The sequence below is a fragment of the Pogoniulus pusillus genome, chromosome 2 (assembly GCF_015220805.1).
Source record: "Pogoniulus pusillus isolate bPogPus1 chromosome 2, bPogPus1.pri, whole genome shotgun sequence".
Taxonomy (NCBI): domain Eukaryota; kingdom Metazoa; phylum Chordata; class Aves; order Piciformes; family Lybiidae; genus Pogoniulus; species Pogoniulus pusillus.
Genome location: NC_087265.1, coordinates 9,106,696 through 9,119,579, shown reverse-complemented (window position 1 = coordinate 9,119,579; position 12,884 = coordinate 9,106,696). Strand labels below are relative to the sequence as shown.

The 12,884-nt window shown below is 39.6% G+C and overlaps 1 protein-coding gene across 1 annotated transcript in view; it reads right to left on the bottom strand.

The window, feature by feature from the left end:
* The window catches only part of ZRANB3 (zinc finger RANBP2-type containing 3), a 59,012-nt gene extending 46,410 nt beyond the window's left edge, over nt 1–12,602 (bottom strand). The window contains exons 1-3 of the mRNA XM_064154297.1: nt 12,547–12,602; nt 11,966–12,328; nt 4,517–4,675 (exon numbers count right to left, since the gene is read on the bottom strand). Of these exons, the coding sequence (XP_064010367.1) occupies nt 4,517–4,675; nt 11,966–12,328; nt 12,547–12,602 (578 nt within the window). The remainder of the gene's footprint in view (nt 1–4,516; nt 4,676–11,965; nt 12,329–12,546) is intronic.
* Nucleotides 12,603–12,884: the final 282 nt, after the last annotated feature.

Here is a 12,884-nt window from a genome sequence, read left to right as displayed (position 1 = left end):
ACTCTGTTTTTCTGCTCTGCCTTCAGAGTGGGAGGAGGAATTAATTTCTGCAAAGACTGACGAAGTCTTTGAACTAAAAATCTGTCCTAATTAACAAGGAATTAAGTATGTGTCTCTCCTGTGTAGCTTGCCAGAGATCAGACAGTCAGTGATAAAAAAATGTATTATTTTGAAGTGCTGGCAACTGACTCATTTTAGCAGGGGATACTCACATTCCATTCTCTAGTGAGCTCAGTATCATACCCAAAACAACATTAAATACTGTATTTTTTTCCTTATTCTATAAAAAGACTGCCCAACAAAACAAATTCCCTTTCATTAAAACTCACAGCTCCTAATGCAAGAAATGAACTGTGCATATCATCTTACTGATATCCACTGTAATTTACTTCTTTTTTCCACTGTGTCTATACTGAATAAACAGTGTTTAGCCAGCATGTACAGGGAATTAAAAATCATGTGCTCCACAACATATAAGTTAATGTATTCCCTCTAAAACTTAAAGAGGTGCCACTAACAAGAAAAAAAAATCTATAAATCAATACTGGAGTAAAATACAGATTCTGGTAAACATAAACACTTCAATATTTATAAAAACTTACAATTAAAAAAAACCTTTTTTTTGGTCAGAAAATGGAAATTATGTTAATGCAGTTGAACCTCATGTAAGAAACTGAGAAGAAAACACAGAAAACTAAACTACTCCCATAAAATGACTTGAACATAAAATTGGAATGGAAAAGCGCACTTCAGTGTGGCAACTATCTCCAAGTCCTCTTTTGCATCCACAAGCATGAGAGCCTAAACAAATTGTTCTGCCAACATTTATAGAGGAAAAGGAAAAAAAATGGTATTTGTGTGTCTGAAGGTATCTCTCAGAGATATCATCAAGGCAAGCACAGATAAGGAATGATATTTGCAATAAGTGTATTTAGAGATATGGTTTCCACATGTTGCCCAGTAGTGAAAGTTGATTTTCAAACAATAGTACACACCCAACTCTTACAGTATATTCAAGTGAGCAAACTGCAGCACAAAACAGACACCACACTACAAAAGAGGGTATAAAAGAAGAACACATGGCAGAGAGACATTCCAAGTATTATGTTAGTGAACAGCTACAATGAAAATCACTAGTATCCAAAGAGAGATGCAGGCTCAAGAGATTGCATACAATCTCTGTTGGTACAATCAAGCCATTTGCCCATATATCTCTGTATTTTGGATATTTTGCTCAAATTTCTACCACTTCCTCACAAGTATTGTGCTTCCACACTGCCACCTACTCCTCACTAATACCTGACCCTTGGCTGGTGATTTCTCAGCACTATTTAGGCCTTCATTCTCAAATCAGCTTCTCCTGCATATTTCACAGATTTTATGTGGAAGAATAAAATAGACCTAAAAATGCCAACAGAACAACTAAACCAAATTAGCAAGATGACACCTTTAAGGGTTTCAATGTATGCCTCTTCACTTGCGATTAGGTCACAATGAGCTCTTAGAAAATGCAGTTTGTCTGCATCTGCCTGAACTATGACTAATGATCAGCAAAGAGAATTGCTCACCTCCACCTCTCAACAGTGTACACACAACTGACCCTAACATCCCTAAATATTTCCTAAGTCAATTGCTAAGAGTTCATGTTCCTGGAAGGGACAAATTTGTTGTCTTCTATTTAGGAGAAAACTTAAAGTACATATAAATAAATGAATACATGTTTGCATTTTTTTTTAAAGAATTGTACCTTTTTCCTGGAAGAAAAGCATAAAAATAAAATAATTTTCAAGGACAGAATTTGTGTGCGCCCATCTTTTTTGCACTTTAATGTTTGAGGTTATAAATAAAGACCAAACATTATTTTGATTCCTAGGTACCTATTCTCAAGTGCACTTCTGAAGCATAGTCTCTAGTAAGGAATAAACAATCATGCAGTTATTTATTTGCAAGGTATTCCATGTGAGCTAAAACACACGTTACAATATTTTGAGCTATACACCCTCATCTTGCCTCTAGATTTATTATTTCCTAGAGGAGTGTTAGGCAGCCTCTGTTAGTCTAGACGATACCTCTGGAGCACCTACTGAAAAACTTTCATTCATTTATTAATGAATCAAAAGCAGAAACTGCAATGACATATTTATTTTATACTCTAGGAAAAGACAAGGGAATTAATAGCTTACTCCCAGCCTTTTCCATGCAAGAAATAAAAAGTCTGTTCTAGTAAGTCCCTTCTCATGCTAGGCACTTTTCTAACCTAAGTTGATATTAATTGAATCTCTTCAGCTAACAATAGAGCATTTTTAATACATGTTTCCTACCACTGCAACTAAGCATGGATTAAGTGATGACTGCAAAGGAAGTGTGTAGCCTGAGGGAATGAAGAAAGAAGAGCTTAGATGCACTAACTACTTACTTAAGTCCTATGTTTATATATTTATAAAACTAGAAAAGACATTTTTATGGGAAAGTACTAGACCCTGCTAAAATATACCACTGGGAATACCGAAAGAAGGGTTAAATCATTACAGAGTACACAAGAGGGAAAGACTTGGGCGAGACCAGGGCTGACAAACTAATAAGAAAATTCAGCTACAAGCAAAAGATGCTCTTGTTCTCTCTTTTGGGACAGGTAAAATTAGATTTGCCTGAGAAAGGGACAGATTTGAAAAAGCACTCCTCAGGAAAGTTTGAGTTAACACATTTTACTTTATATAGACGCTGGATGAGAGTACGCACACAATTCCTCAATCTGATCCAGCTAACACATAGAATTTGCTATGCCAGGGAATGAAATTTCTTGCAATCATGATGGCAATACCTTCATGCATGTGCCAGAGTATGACCATCAGTGCCATATTACTCAACAGACTTTTGTTAGGAAGGAACATAAAGCCCATAACCCTAAAGAAAATAACAGAGTTCCCTCCTTTATGGAGTCACTAGCCTAGGTATTCTAAATCTTTTCAGATATTTATTTCAGGCAATTTCTACATCTCAAACAAAAAGAAAGAAATATCAGATTAAATTTATCTAGTACTACAGTTGAGCTGATTCCTGAGAGATCTCTGTATTACATCTTAGGCTGCAAAAGATTATGCTACTTTTGAAACCATCAACTAGCATACACTAATTAACATTAAAGAAACTATATATGTTTAATGTCTTCCATTATTTCACTTTGGGTATATATAAATCCACCTCAATTTCATGTTATACAAACCTCATTTCCTCTTAGTAGAATTAGATCAACTGAGATATTGTAGCCAAAGGCTTTGGATTTATTAAATCCAACTCTAATGTGGACTTTGCTGTCCATTTTATTAAAGTCTTGGTGGCCCATTAAAACAGTCATGCTGTACAGCAGAGAAGTGCCTAATATGAACAGTGATCACAGAGAAGCTAACACCAATACAGCATAAAGCTTGCACATTAATGGCTGGACTCATCGTTCTACTCTGCTCCCTAGTCTGGCAGCATAAATTAGATGGCTTGATTCATTTCCTGAAGACAGCAATTGTCAAAGGTTTTTAGCCAAATTAACAGAATCAAAATGTAAAACCTCAGAGGAATTTTTAATTGATCAAATGTTCCATATAACTGCAAGAACTGATGATAACATTTCCTTTCCATTTTTTCACCTTTTGAAAAAGAAAATTATATTTCTTTTCTCCTGGAGGGAAAAAAATCACAAAGGTTAGCAAGCAACCCCTTTATATCTTAAACTTCTTGATGAAATGATCTGAAAGAAACTTCATCCTTCTTGAAAATCTAAGGAAACCAATTTAATTTGTGGCAGACGGCTAAAATGTCATTACTCCTCAACAAAACAACATGCAGTAGTTTCATGGCTTTAGGCTGCAACTGCCTAACTTTTCTAAACTTTGTAAACATGAAAATAGCATTTCCCTTCCCTCTTCTTTTCTCCTGAAATGCAGTAACAGGCTCTTATTCAGCAAAATATTTCCAGCCTCTGGTGAACAAACTATTTTTCTGATTAGGTAGTTAATTGCTAAATGCCTGCTCTATCAGTTGCTGCACTCTGCAAGGCCTGATCTGCTCTGTTGTTGTAGCTCAGTGTGATCCAGAACACCCTGATTATATGCCACAATTGTACCAAGTTTAAAATAGAATACCACACAGATGCATCAAGATCTGTTAGTCATTCTCTTAACAGCTCTATCATGCCAGTAAGACCTAAAGAAACAAATGTGAATTAACTTATTTTAAGAATTCTCTATTAACATGACAAAAAGGATGGTCCTACTGGTATCAGCCTCCTCTCACATGAAGTGATCTTTGATACTACAATCCTTTTTTGCATAATGCATTATTAAACATTGCTTCATCCTCTGGTGAAAAAAAATAAAACCAAACACAAAACAACCTCGTATTTTAAACCACGTTATCTTACAGCTTTTGAAAGATGTCTGTAAGATAATTCACCTCAGAGACAGTAGTATTTATGTTGATCTGAAAGAATTATTTTCAACATATGATATAATAAAGATTTTACCTGCCATTTCTCTGAAGTGCAAATATGATGCCTTTCTCCTGAAAGGGAAGCAGTTTATTTCTCAGTCTTTCAGGTAGAAAAGACAGCTTAGCATCAACATTTTCTGAATAAGTAGCTTCAAGTGTAGATATCTCCTGGAATGTAGTAGCCATTTTGAACCTAAGGGAAACAAAACAAAACAAAAAGATGCCTCACTTAAAAGACAGATCTCCTATTTATTAAAGCTTCCTGGAACAACAATCATAACTCCATCCTGAAATACTCAGTCACAGAAAACCACAGAATAGCAGGGGTTGGAAGGCATCTCTGGAGATCACCTAGTCCAACCTCCCTGCCAAAGCAGGTTTGCCTAGATCAAATTGCACAGGAATGCTTTCAGGAGGGTTTTGAAAGTCTCCAGAACTTTGACAGACTCCACAACGTCTCATGCATTGAAAATTCTCCCTAGAAAGTATATGCAGAAGGAGATGCTGGAAGAAGAGCTCACCATCTCAGTATCAACAAAATATTCTATGTTAGTATGAAGAGGTTAGTATGCATTGCTTTCTCAATGCTATGAAATACTATTTAAGAAAGTTCCTTATTCATGGATAAAATGTATTGGCCATTCAAATAGAGCTTACTTACAAACACTGAAATACTACACCTTTAGTAAACATATTTCAGCAAAGTTAGGAAAAAAAGGATATATAACCTTCTGATGATAGAGCTAATAGTCCTTTACAATCTTTAAGAATGAAATAAGATAAAAGGGTAAACCACACCCAGTTTAGAGGTGTGGGGGGAAACAAAAACACAGTAAGGAACTTTGTCCCACTCAGAATGGAACAATCTTAAACCTCAAAATTAACCAATGAAAATTCTCATGCTCAAATCAGTCTCAGTCTAAATATGTGGATTCTTCATTCATTTCTGTCCAAGAGGACAGAGTCAGAGAAGAAATACTAGCTTTTGCTCTTACAGCTTCAACAGGTTTTAAGCAAATAGTTAAAAAGATCAGTAGCAGTATACTAACTAACATGAAGAAAGCAACAAGCCTCTGCTTTACCTCATTACTTTGGATTTATGGTCTATGTGAGGCACAGGACTACTTTCATGATCATGGAAACAAAAAATATCAGCCAATGCTTTCTGCATTGTCAACAGTAGCTACTGTACCATCAGATTTGACAGTAAAGCTCTGAGCATGTTGTACTTAATTTTTTTTATATTGATGTATTTCTGAAATAACTTGGAAGAAATCAAATATGACTTGATAGCACAAACCATTATTTTCACAAGAAGAAATGTGCTGAGCTAAACAGTCATTCAAGAATCTGCAGGATTAAGTAACTATTTTTTCTGCACTGACTGGTTACAAAGCAAGACAGACCTGGGGACAATGCAAATGGCTAACCAACTTAATAAGGTAAGATCAGGCAAAAGAGTTTGCAAGTTTCCATCTATTATCTTGGAGTACAAGTGAAAAGGTAAACCAAACAGGTTGATTCAGAAGAAACTGTGAAAAGAACAGAACCTCTGTATTCCTAAAGAATTCCATTTATTAGATTTTAGATAGGGGCTTTGATGTATAGTCTGCAGCTGAGCTTACATTCTCTCCAGTGAAGAGAATCTAGGCAAACTACCCTCACAAGGAGGCTGGACTTGATGATCTCTCAAGGCCCCTTCCGACCTCTAAAGTTCTGTGATTCTGTGTAACTGCACTATTGCACTAATTCTATCTCTATATAGTTCAAACTGAAGAGCATGGACTTTGGTTCTAGTGCAACTATTACACTCCATCTTCCATGGGCCTGTGTCATACTTAGAATGAGATCCTTCTACTAGGATGAGAAGAAGGGTTCCACTAGGAGTTTTCTGAGGCCAGGGGAAGTGCCTGGCCCCCGAGGGCCCCTCTCCATGGTGCTTAGCCCAGTGGCAGTGCAGGAAGCCCCTGGCCGTGGTGCTGCAGGGTGTGCAGCAGAGACAGGGGTTGGCATCCGCTGATCCACTCCTGTACATCAGGGTCCCGCATCGTTGGACAGTTAATATATGCTTGGAATCAGGGAGATCCAAAGAAAAAGAGGAAGAACAGTGAAGAGTTACCACGAATTTGCCACTTAGGGAAAAACAACCTGGCACTTCTGACTGCTGTCTATAAATGGACAAAGGTTCCCTCAAACTAAATCAATAAAGGAACCCTCACCTTCACCAAAAAAAAAAAAAAAAAAAAAAAGTTTTGATTATTCTAGAAATCCACTAAACTATTGTATAACCCTATAAAAATGAGGATTTGAGCATCCTGTCACTGGCATCACAAGTCAGACTAATGACATTCGGACAGAAAATGAGTGGGTTTTTTGGTTAGATGATTAATTGGCACACCTATCAAGACACACATCAGAGACACTCAGAATTGGAAAGAAAATGCTGCAGACAAGCCTACGGTCAAGTTCCATAAGTTTGTCATTCTGAAAGTACTGAAGAGGATAATCATGAAGCACTTCTGTGCATACCTTTTTAGACATCTCTTACCACTTCTACAATGAAGTGCTGTGTAACTACATCCATTTTATGTACCATTTGGCTAGACAGTGAGTGGAACAAAGTAAATTTAAAATATCGAGCAACACTCAAAGTTGAGGCACAAGGGTTGTATTTACCACTGCTTTTGTTCTCTTTTGTAGTAAATTACTTATCTGCTAAAGAATCTCTTTCCAGAAGCACATTCTTGAAGAGTTTTCCTTTATCTTGCATCTAAAGACCCAGAAATATTATTGCACATCTATGAAAACAACAGTGATAACTGCTATCACAGACATGTGTGTGCTTCTGAACAAATGTGGCTTCAACCCCGATCTCAAAACCATGAAGTTCACCTGATGTTTCTAGATAAGTGCAAGTGATTTACACAGCAATAAGAACTTGATGGCTGGAGAGAGGCTGCCGCTGTGCTTCCAATTGCATGATCATGGTATACAGAAACCCCAGTTTCCAAACAGCTCTGGTACTACTAGCAGAAAGACAGGATCTTTTCTCCTTAGATTCAAATCAGGTCATGCATTCAAAGTGCTAACCTGAAAAGAGACAAGTCCAATGCCACTAAATCTCCTCCTGATATCCTGATAACGATTTCAAACTAAAGACCTTCTAGAACATAACCTGTCCAAAGATAAAGAGAGATACTTTCTGAGTGCCAATGGAATAGTCAGTTATAGAGAAAGGAAATCTTGATTTATATTTTTTTGCAAACCAGACATTCTGTGTCCTCTAAATGTGATTCCACTATTGACTATGGCTTCTTCTTCTCTCCCTGCTATTTTTAAAGTGGAATTTGTCTTGTATCTTTAAAGATACAATATACTTGTATTTGGGCCTCTAGAACATGCAACAGAAGAAGGAAAGCCTCTGGCTTGCCCTGTCTACCAAAGACATGCATTTCATGGAAAAGAAGTCACAATGCTCTGGTAATCACCTGCAACATATTTCAGCTGAACAAACAGGAAGTTTTCAGATCTGACTATTGGGAAAGCAATCATAATTACTTCAACAGTTCTATCACAATATTTTCAGGTTTTGTGGGGTTCTTATTTTAAAATCTGATTAAAGTACTTCAGTACTGTTGGTAAAAAAACAAACACTAAACACTTCTGCAGAGCCAACCTTAGGAGGTATGCTTCAGGACTGGTGGACCCAACAAACCTGTTCAACACTCAGCTGTGATTCACACTGAAAGAAAATTTCTGACTCATTTTCTGTGATGATTTTCCATTCTATAAAAACTGAGAAAATTATATCCTTCTGATTAGCCCTCTGTATAACTTGTTGTGAGTGACACTAGGAGAATGAAATGTTAACATAATTAACTTTCTGTTGAATTAGATTATTATAAGATTCTTTTACTGAAACACTGAGTAAAACCCAGGCAGTTTCAGAAGCATAAATTTGAATTAGGAGGCACATATGATTCATCAGTACACAGCAATAGTATCATAAAAATGTTTCTGCATCAATCACTAATAAGGTTATCACTGACTTTGCAGATCCCTCTTAAAAAGCAGTAACAACAACACAGAAAACACTAACTACCAGATATGTATCAGGGGGTTGGGGTTCATGTTTGTTTGTTTTAATGGGTTTGTTTTGGGTTTTGTTTGCTTGTTTGTGTTGTGGTTTTTTTTCCTCTGAAAAAGTAAATGAATGGTAATTATAGGATAGGCAAATATTTAAAGTCCACATGTAGTGAACAGTGACATGAAAAAACATATACAGAGCAGGAGACAAGATAGCAATATGTACATTACTAAACCATGTTGCTCCTTGGAAAGGCAAAGCAGTGTGCATTATCGTAGCACTCCAATATTCTCCTCATTACCAACTTTATGCTCCAGTCCTTTGCATTTATCTTACCCACTCTATGATTTTAACTTGGACTACAAGTTTTCAGAGATGAGCTTTGCTATCTGCTGTGCATATGTAACTGACTACTCTCATGGTTCTTTACTGTGGAGCTCATGGTAAGTAAAAATCTATCTCTGGTAAATACTTGATGCTTGAGGTATGACTGCCTGAGAATGTGCACTTCAGAATGAAGTCCTAAGAACTTAGATACTTCAAGAACTAAAATGGACTTTTTCAAAAAAGCAACACTTAAAAAGTTCTTCCCCAAACCTCTTAAGTTTGCTTCAGTTATTGTAAATATGCACTTCTTAATGATCATACAATCATACTCTGAAGATTCAAAGATCTGTCACAACTTCTGACTGAACAGCAGTGATAAAAATTAATGCTCAGTCTGTATTTGTACCTATAGAACTGTTTTATGATATCTAAAGCTATGGAAACCACTATGAAAGGATATTTACCCATGAAAGATTATGCTTCAGTAGAAAATGAGAGCGGTGATGAAACAAGACATAGAAATAAATTAATTCCACCAAATTGTCTTTCCTTGATCTAATGAAGTAATAATTATACTGAGAATTGACGTCTTGTGCATGAGGACTTTAGTAGTGGTGGTCATTCATATTTTGTTTTGAGACAGATCAACTATGTACACCATAACCATGAGTTGTAATACTCATCCCATCTACTTCCCACCTGTCTAGATTACAAGCTCTAGAACTGCAGCTTTCTCAGTGATTTCCTTTTAAAGGAAATCAAGGATTAAATAGCTGAATTACTAAATTCAGTAGCTTTTTATCTAAAATTGCTTTAGTAATTCAGGTCTAGCTAGTGGTAAATTATCTCAGGTTCGATCCTAATTCCTGCTTGGAATGTAGAAGACTCATGGAACTACAGAACAATTCATTTATGTACAAGGCATAAAAAGCAGGGAAAACTTAGGACATGCAGAATTTTTGAACACTAGGATAAATCCATCTATTCCATAGGAGTCAGCATCTTTTGTGAAGGCTTATCAAGTCTGCTTAAGTTTTTTTTTAAGGGGATCTACAACAACGTACCTATAAATTGGATGATGTAGTCCAGGTACTATTTTTCAGGATTAAGAGAGTAAGTACTAGAAACATATTTGTACAGTAATTACAACTTCCTGGGAAATTTCTGATAGTCCCTCAAACTTTTAAATATACTGAGCTGTTATGTGATTATATAAGCCCACTTTTTATTTTTACGTGTCACTAAGTATAGTTTTTTAATGCAGCTTAGTAAGAGATACTGAGGGGAGACCTAGTTGCTCTCTACAACTACCTGAAAGGAGGTTGTATTGAGGTGAGAATCGGTCTCTTCTCTAGTATCAGCTGATAGAATGAGAGAAAGTGGCCTGATATTGTGCCAGGGAAGGTTTAGAACGGATATAAGGAAACATTTCTTTACAGAAAGAGTGGTCAGGCATTGGAATAGGTTGCCCAGGGAGGTGGTGGTCACTGCATCTGGAGGTGTTCAAGAAACATGCAGATATGGCACTTCAGGACATGGTTTAATGGCTGTGGTGGTGTCAGGTTGACAGTGGGACTTGATGATCTGAGAGGCTTTTTGACAACCAAAACAATTCTACAATTCTATGTCTACAACAAATGAGTATTTCCATCAAGTCTTTGTTTCATAGATTTCCCTTTTGATAGCCTTAACTGCTCTGTTTAACAAAACTTAGTATGGAATTCAATGCTGATTCATCAACAATTTTTCCATCAGTGGATTAGTAAGAAATCAAAAAACTATCCAAGTCATGAGAACACAGCACTCTAAAAAGTGAAAAAATAAAAAGCAATCAGAGCTCTGTAGCACATAACAGTTTTTCCAAAGGCCAGCACACAGCAGAACAGACATCTTAATACTTGCCTAGGGGCAATCTTTTTTCTTTTTCACTTGAGCAATTCATTGTACACAGCAACATCCTGCAATATTGGAACTAGCTGAGCATACACTGTGATAACCCAGCAGCAGCCAGGGTAAACGCAAGTGAGAACTTCTGTCAAAAACACAGGCTGAGAAAGAGCAAAAGTCACAGAATTGTTTTGGTTGGAAAAGACCTTTAAGTCCAAACATTATCTAATGCAACCAAGGCTGTCCCTCAGCACCACATCTCTGTGCCTTTTAAACACCTGCACGGTTGGTGATGCAATTACCTCCCTGGGAAGCCTGTTCCAGTGTTTGATAACCCTTTCAGTGGATATTAGAAGAAATTTTTCCAATCTAAACCTACTCTGGTGGAACTTGAGGGGTAACCTCCTCAATGTTTATAAATACATGAAGGACAAGTATTGGGAGGACAAAGCCAAGCTCTTTTCAGTGATGTCCAGTGATCGGACAAGGGGCAACCAATGCAAGCTGGAGCACAAGGCACTTTTCACTGTAAGGGTGACAGAGCACTGAAACAGCCTGCCCAGAGAAGCTGTGGTGTCTCCTGCTCTGGAGACATTCAAAACCTAACTGGATGAGCTGCTGTGTGATCTGCTCTAAGTGATCCTGCTTTGGCAGGGGTGTTGGGCTGAACGATCTTTCAAAAGTCCCTTCCAGCTCCTAACATTTTGTGATTTCCTCAAGTCCTATCACGCGTTACTAGGCAGAAGAGCCTGAACTCCACCTCCTTTCAGGTAGTTGTAGAGAATAACAAGGTCTCCCCTCAGCCTCCTTTTCTCCAGATTAAACAACCCTATTTCCCTCGGCCGCTCCTCATAAGGACTGTTCTCGAGACGCTTCATCAGCTTCGTCGTGCTGCGAACTGGAAAGCTCGTCCCATCACGAAAGAATCCCACCTAGAGCACCCTCGACGCTGCTCACTGCGCAGCGCCTTAGCCTGTCATATTCCAGTGCTTCGAGGGCCAAGCCGCGCTCTCGCCCGGCCTTCTCCCTTGAAGGGAGGGCGAGGCACAGGGAACCTCTTGCAACTACCTCTCCCGGCCTCCTGCCAGGCCGTTGCGCACTGCATCGCATCACAACGCAACCGCGGGAAACAGCCTGAACACAGACCCCTCCCGCTCCCTGCTACCCGGAGAAGCCGCTCACAGGCGAGGGCCGCAGGGACGAGCTCCACCGCACCACTCACAGCTCCAGCCACCGCCGGCCTGCGCCTTCGCGGGCTCCAAGCTCAAACCGCCGCCGCCAGGAAGTGACGCATGAGAGCGCGCACGCACTCGCGCGCTTCCCGCCACTGACCGCGGCGCGCGCGGAGCCCCCGGCCTTGGGGACCTTGGTGGTTGTGGTTTGGGGGTGGTTTTCTCTTCGCTGTTTTCTCTGCCTGCCCCACTTCCCCGGAAGCGAGTAAAACAACAGGTTCCTGCTCTGCCGTGCCTCTCACCAGCCCCTGCCCCTCTTAGAGAATGTGGGCAGGGAGACAAGGCGGCCTGAGGGGAAAGGAAAACGGCACGGCTAACTCACGAGAGGGGCCGTTGCGAGATGGGTGGGGTGGCTGGGAGAGGATGGCAGGCGCAGCGTGACACTGAGGGCCAGGCTAAACAGAGGTGTGTAGGACAGGGCGCCCCGGGCAGCGCTGCCGACTCTAGAGGTTGGCAGATAGAGCGGCTAAGCGATGAAACCAGGGTGATGGGCCAACAAGAGGAAAGGCGGCAGAGCAGACCCGGCACTACAGCTCCCGTCTTGCCATGCGCTGGCCCTGTCGGAGGTCCGGGCTCTTGGTGCGCATGTCGAGAGGGCCAGTGGTGGGCACCTAGCGGAATTAGAGTGCCGCTGCTCGGCTTATAATACATGCCAGATGGAGGTAGACCTGCTCCCATGCATCACGACTAAAAGATGGTTGCCACCGCCCAGGGAGAAAAGCTAAGGAAGAGAGGACGGCTGGCCTGCCATTAGTGGTGGGACCAGTCCATCTGCGCGCCGCCGCGCTGCCAGTGGCCGTCAGCTGCCCACAATGGGCGGGAGTTGCAGTGCCGGTTCTCGGGACAATATGGGATTCTTATTGGTCATT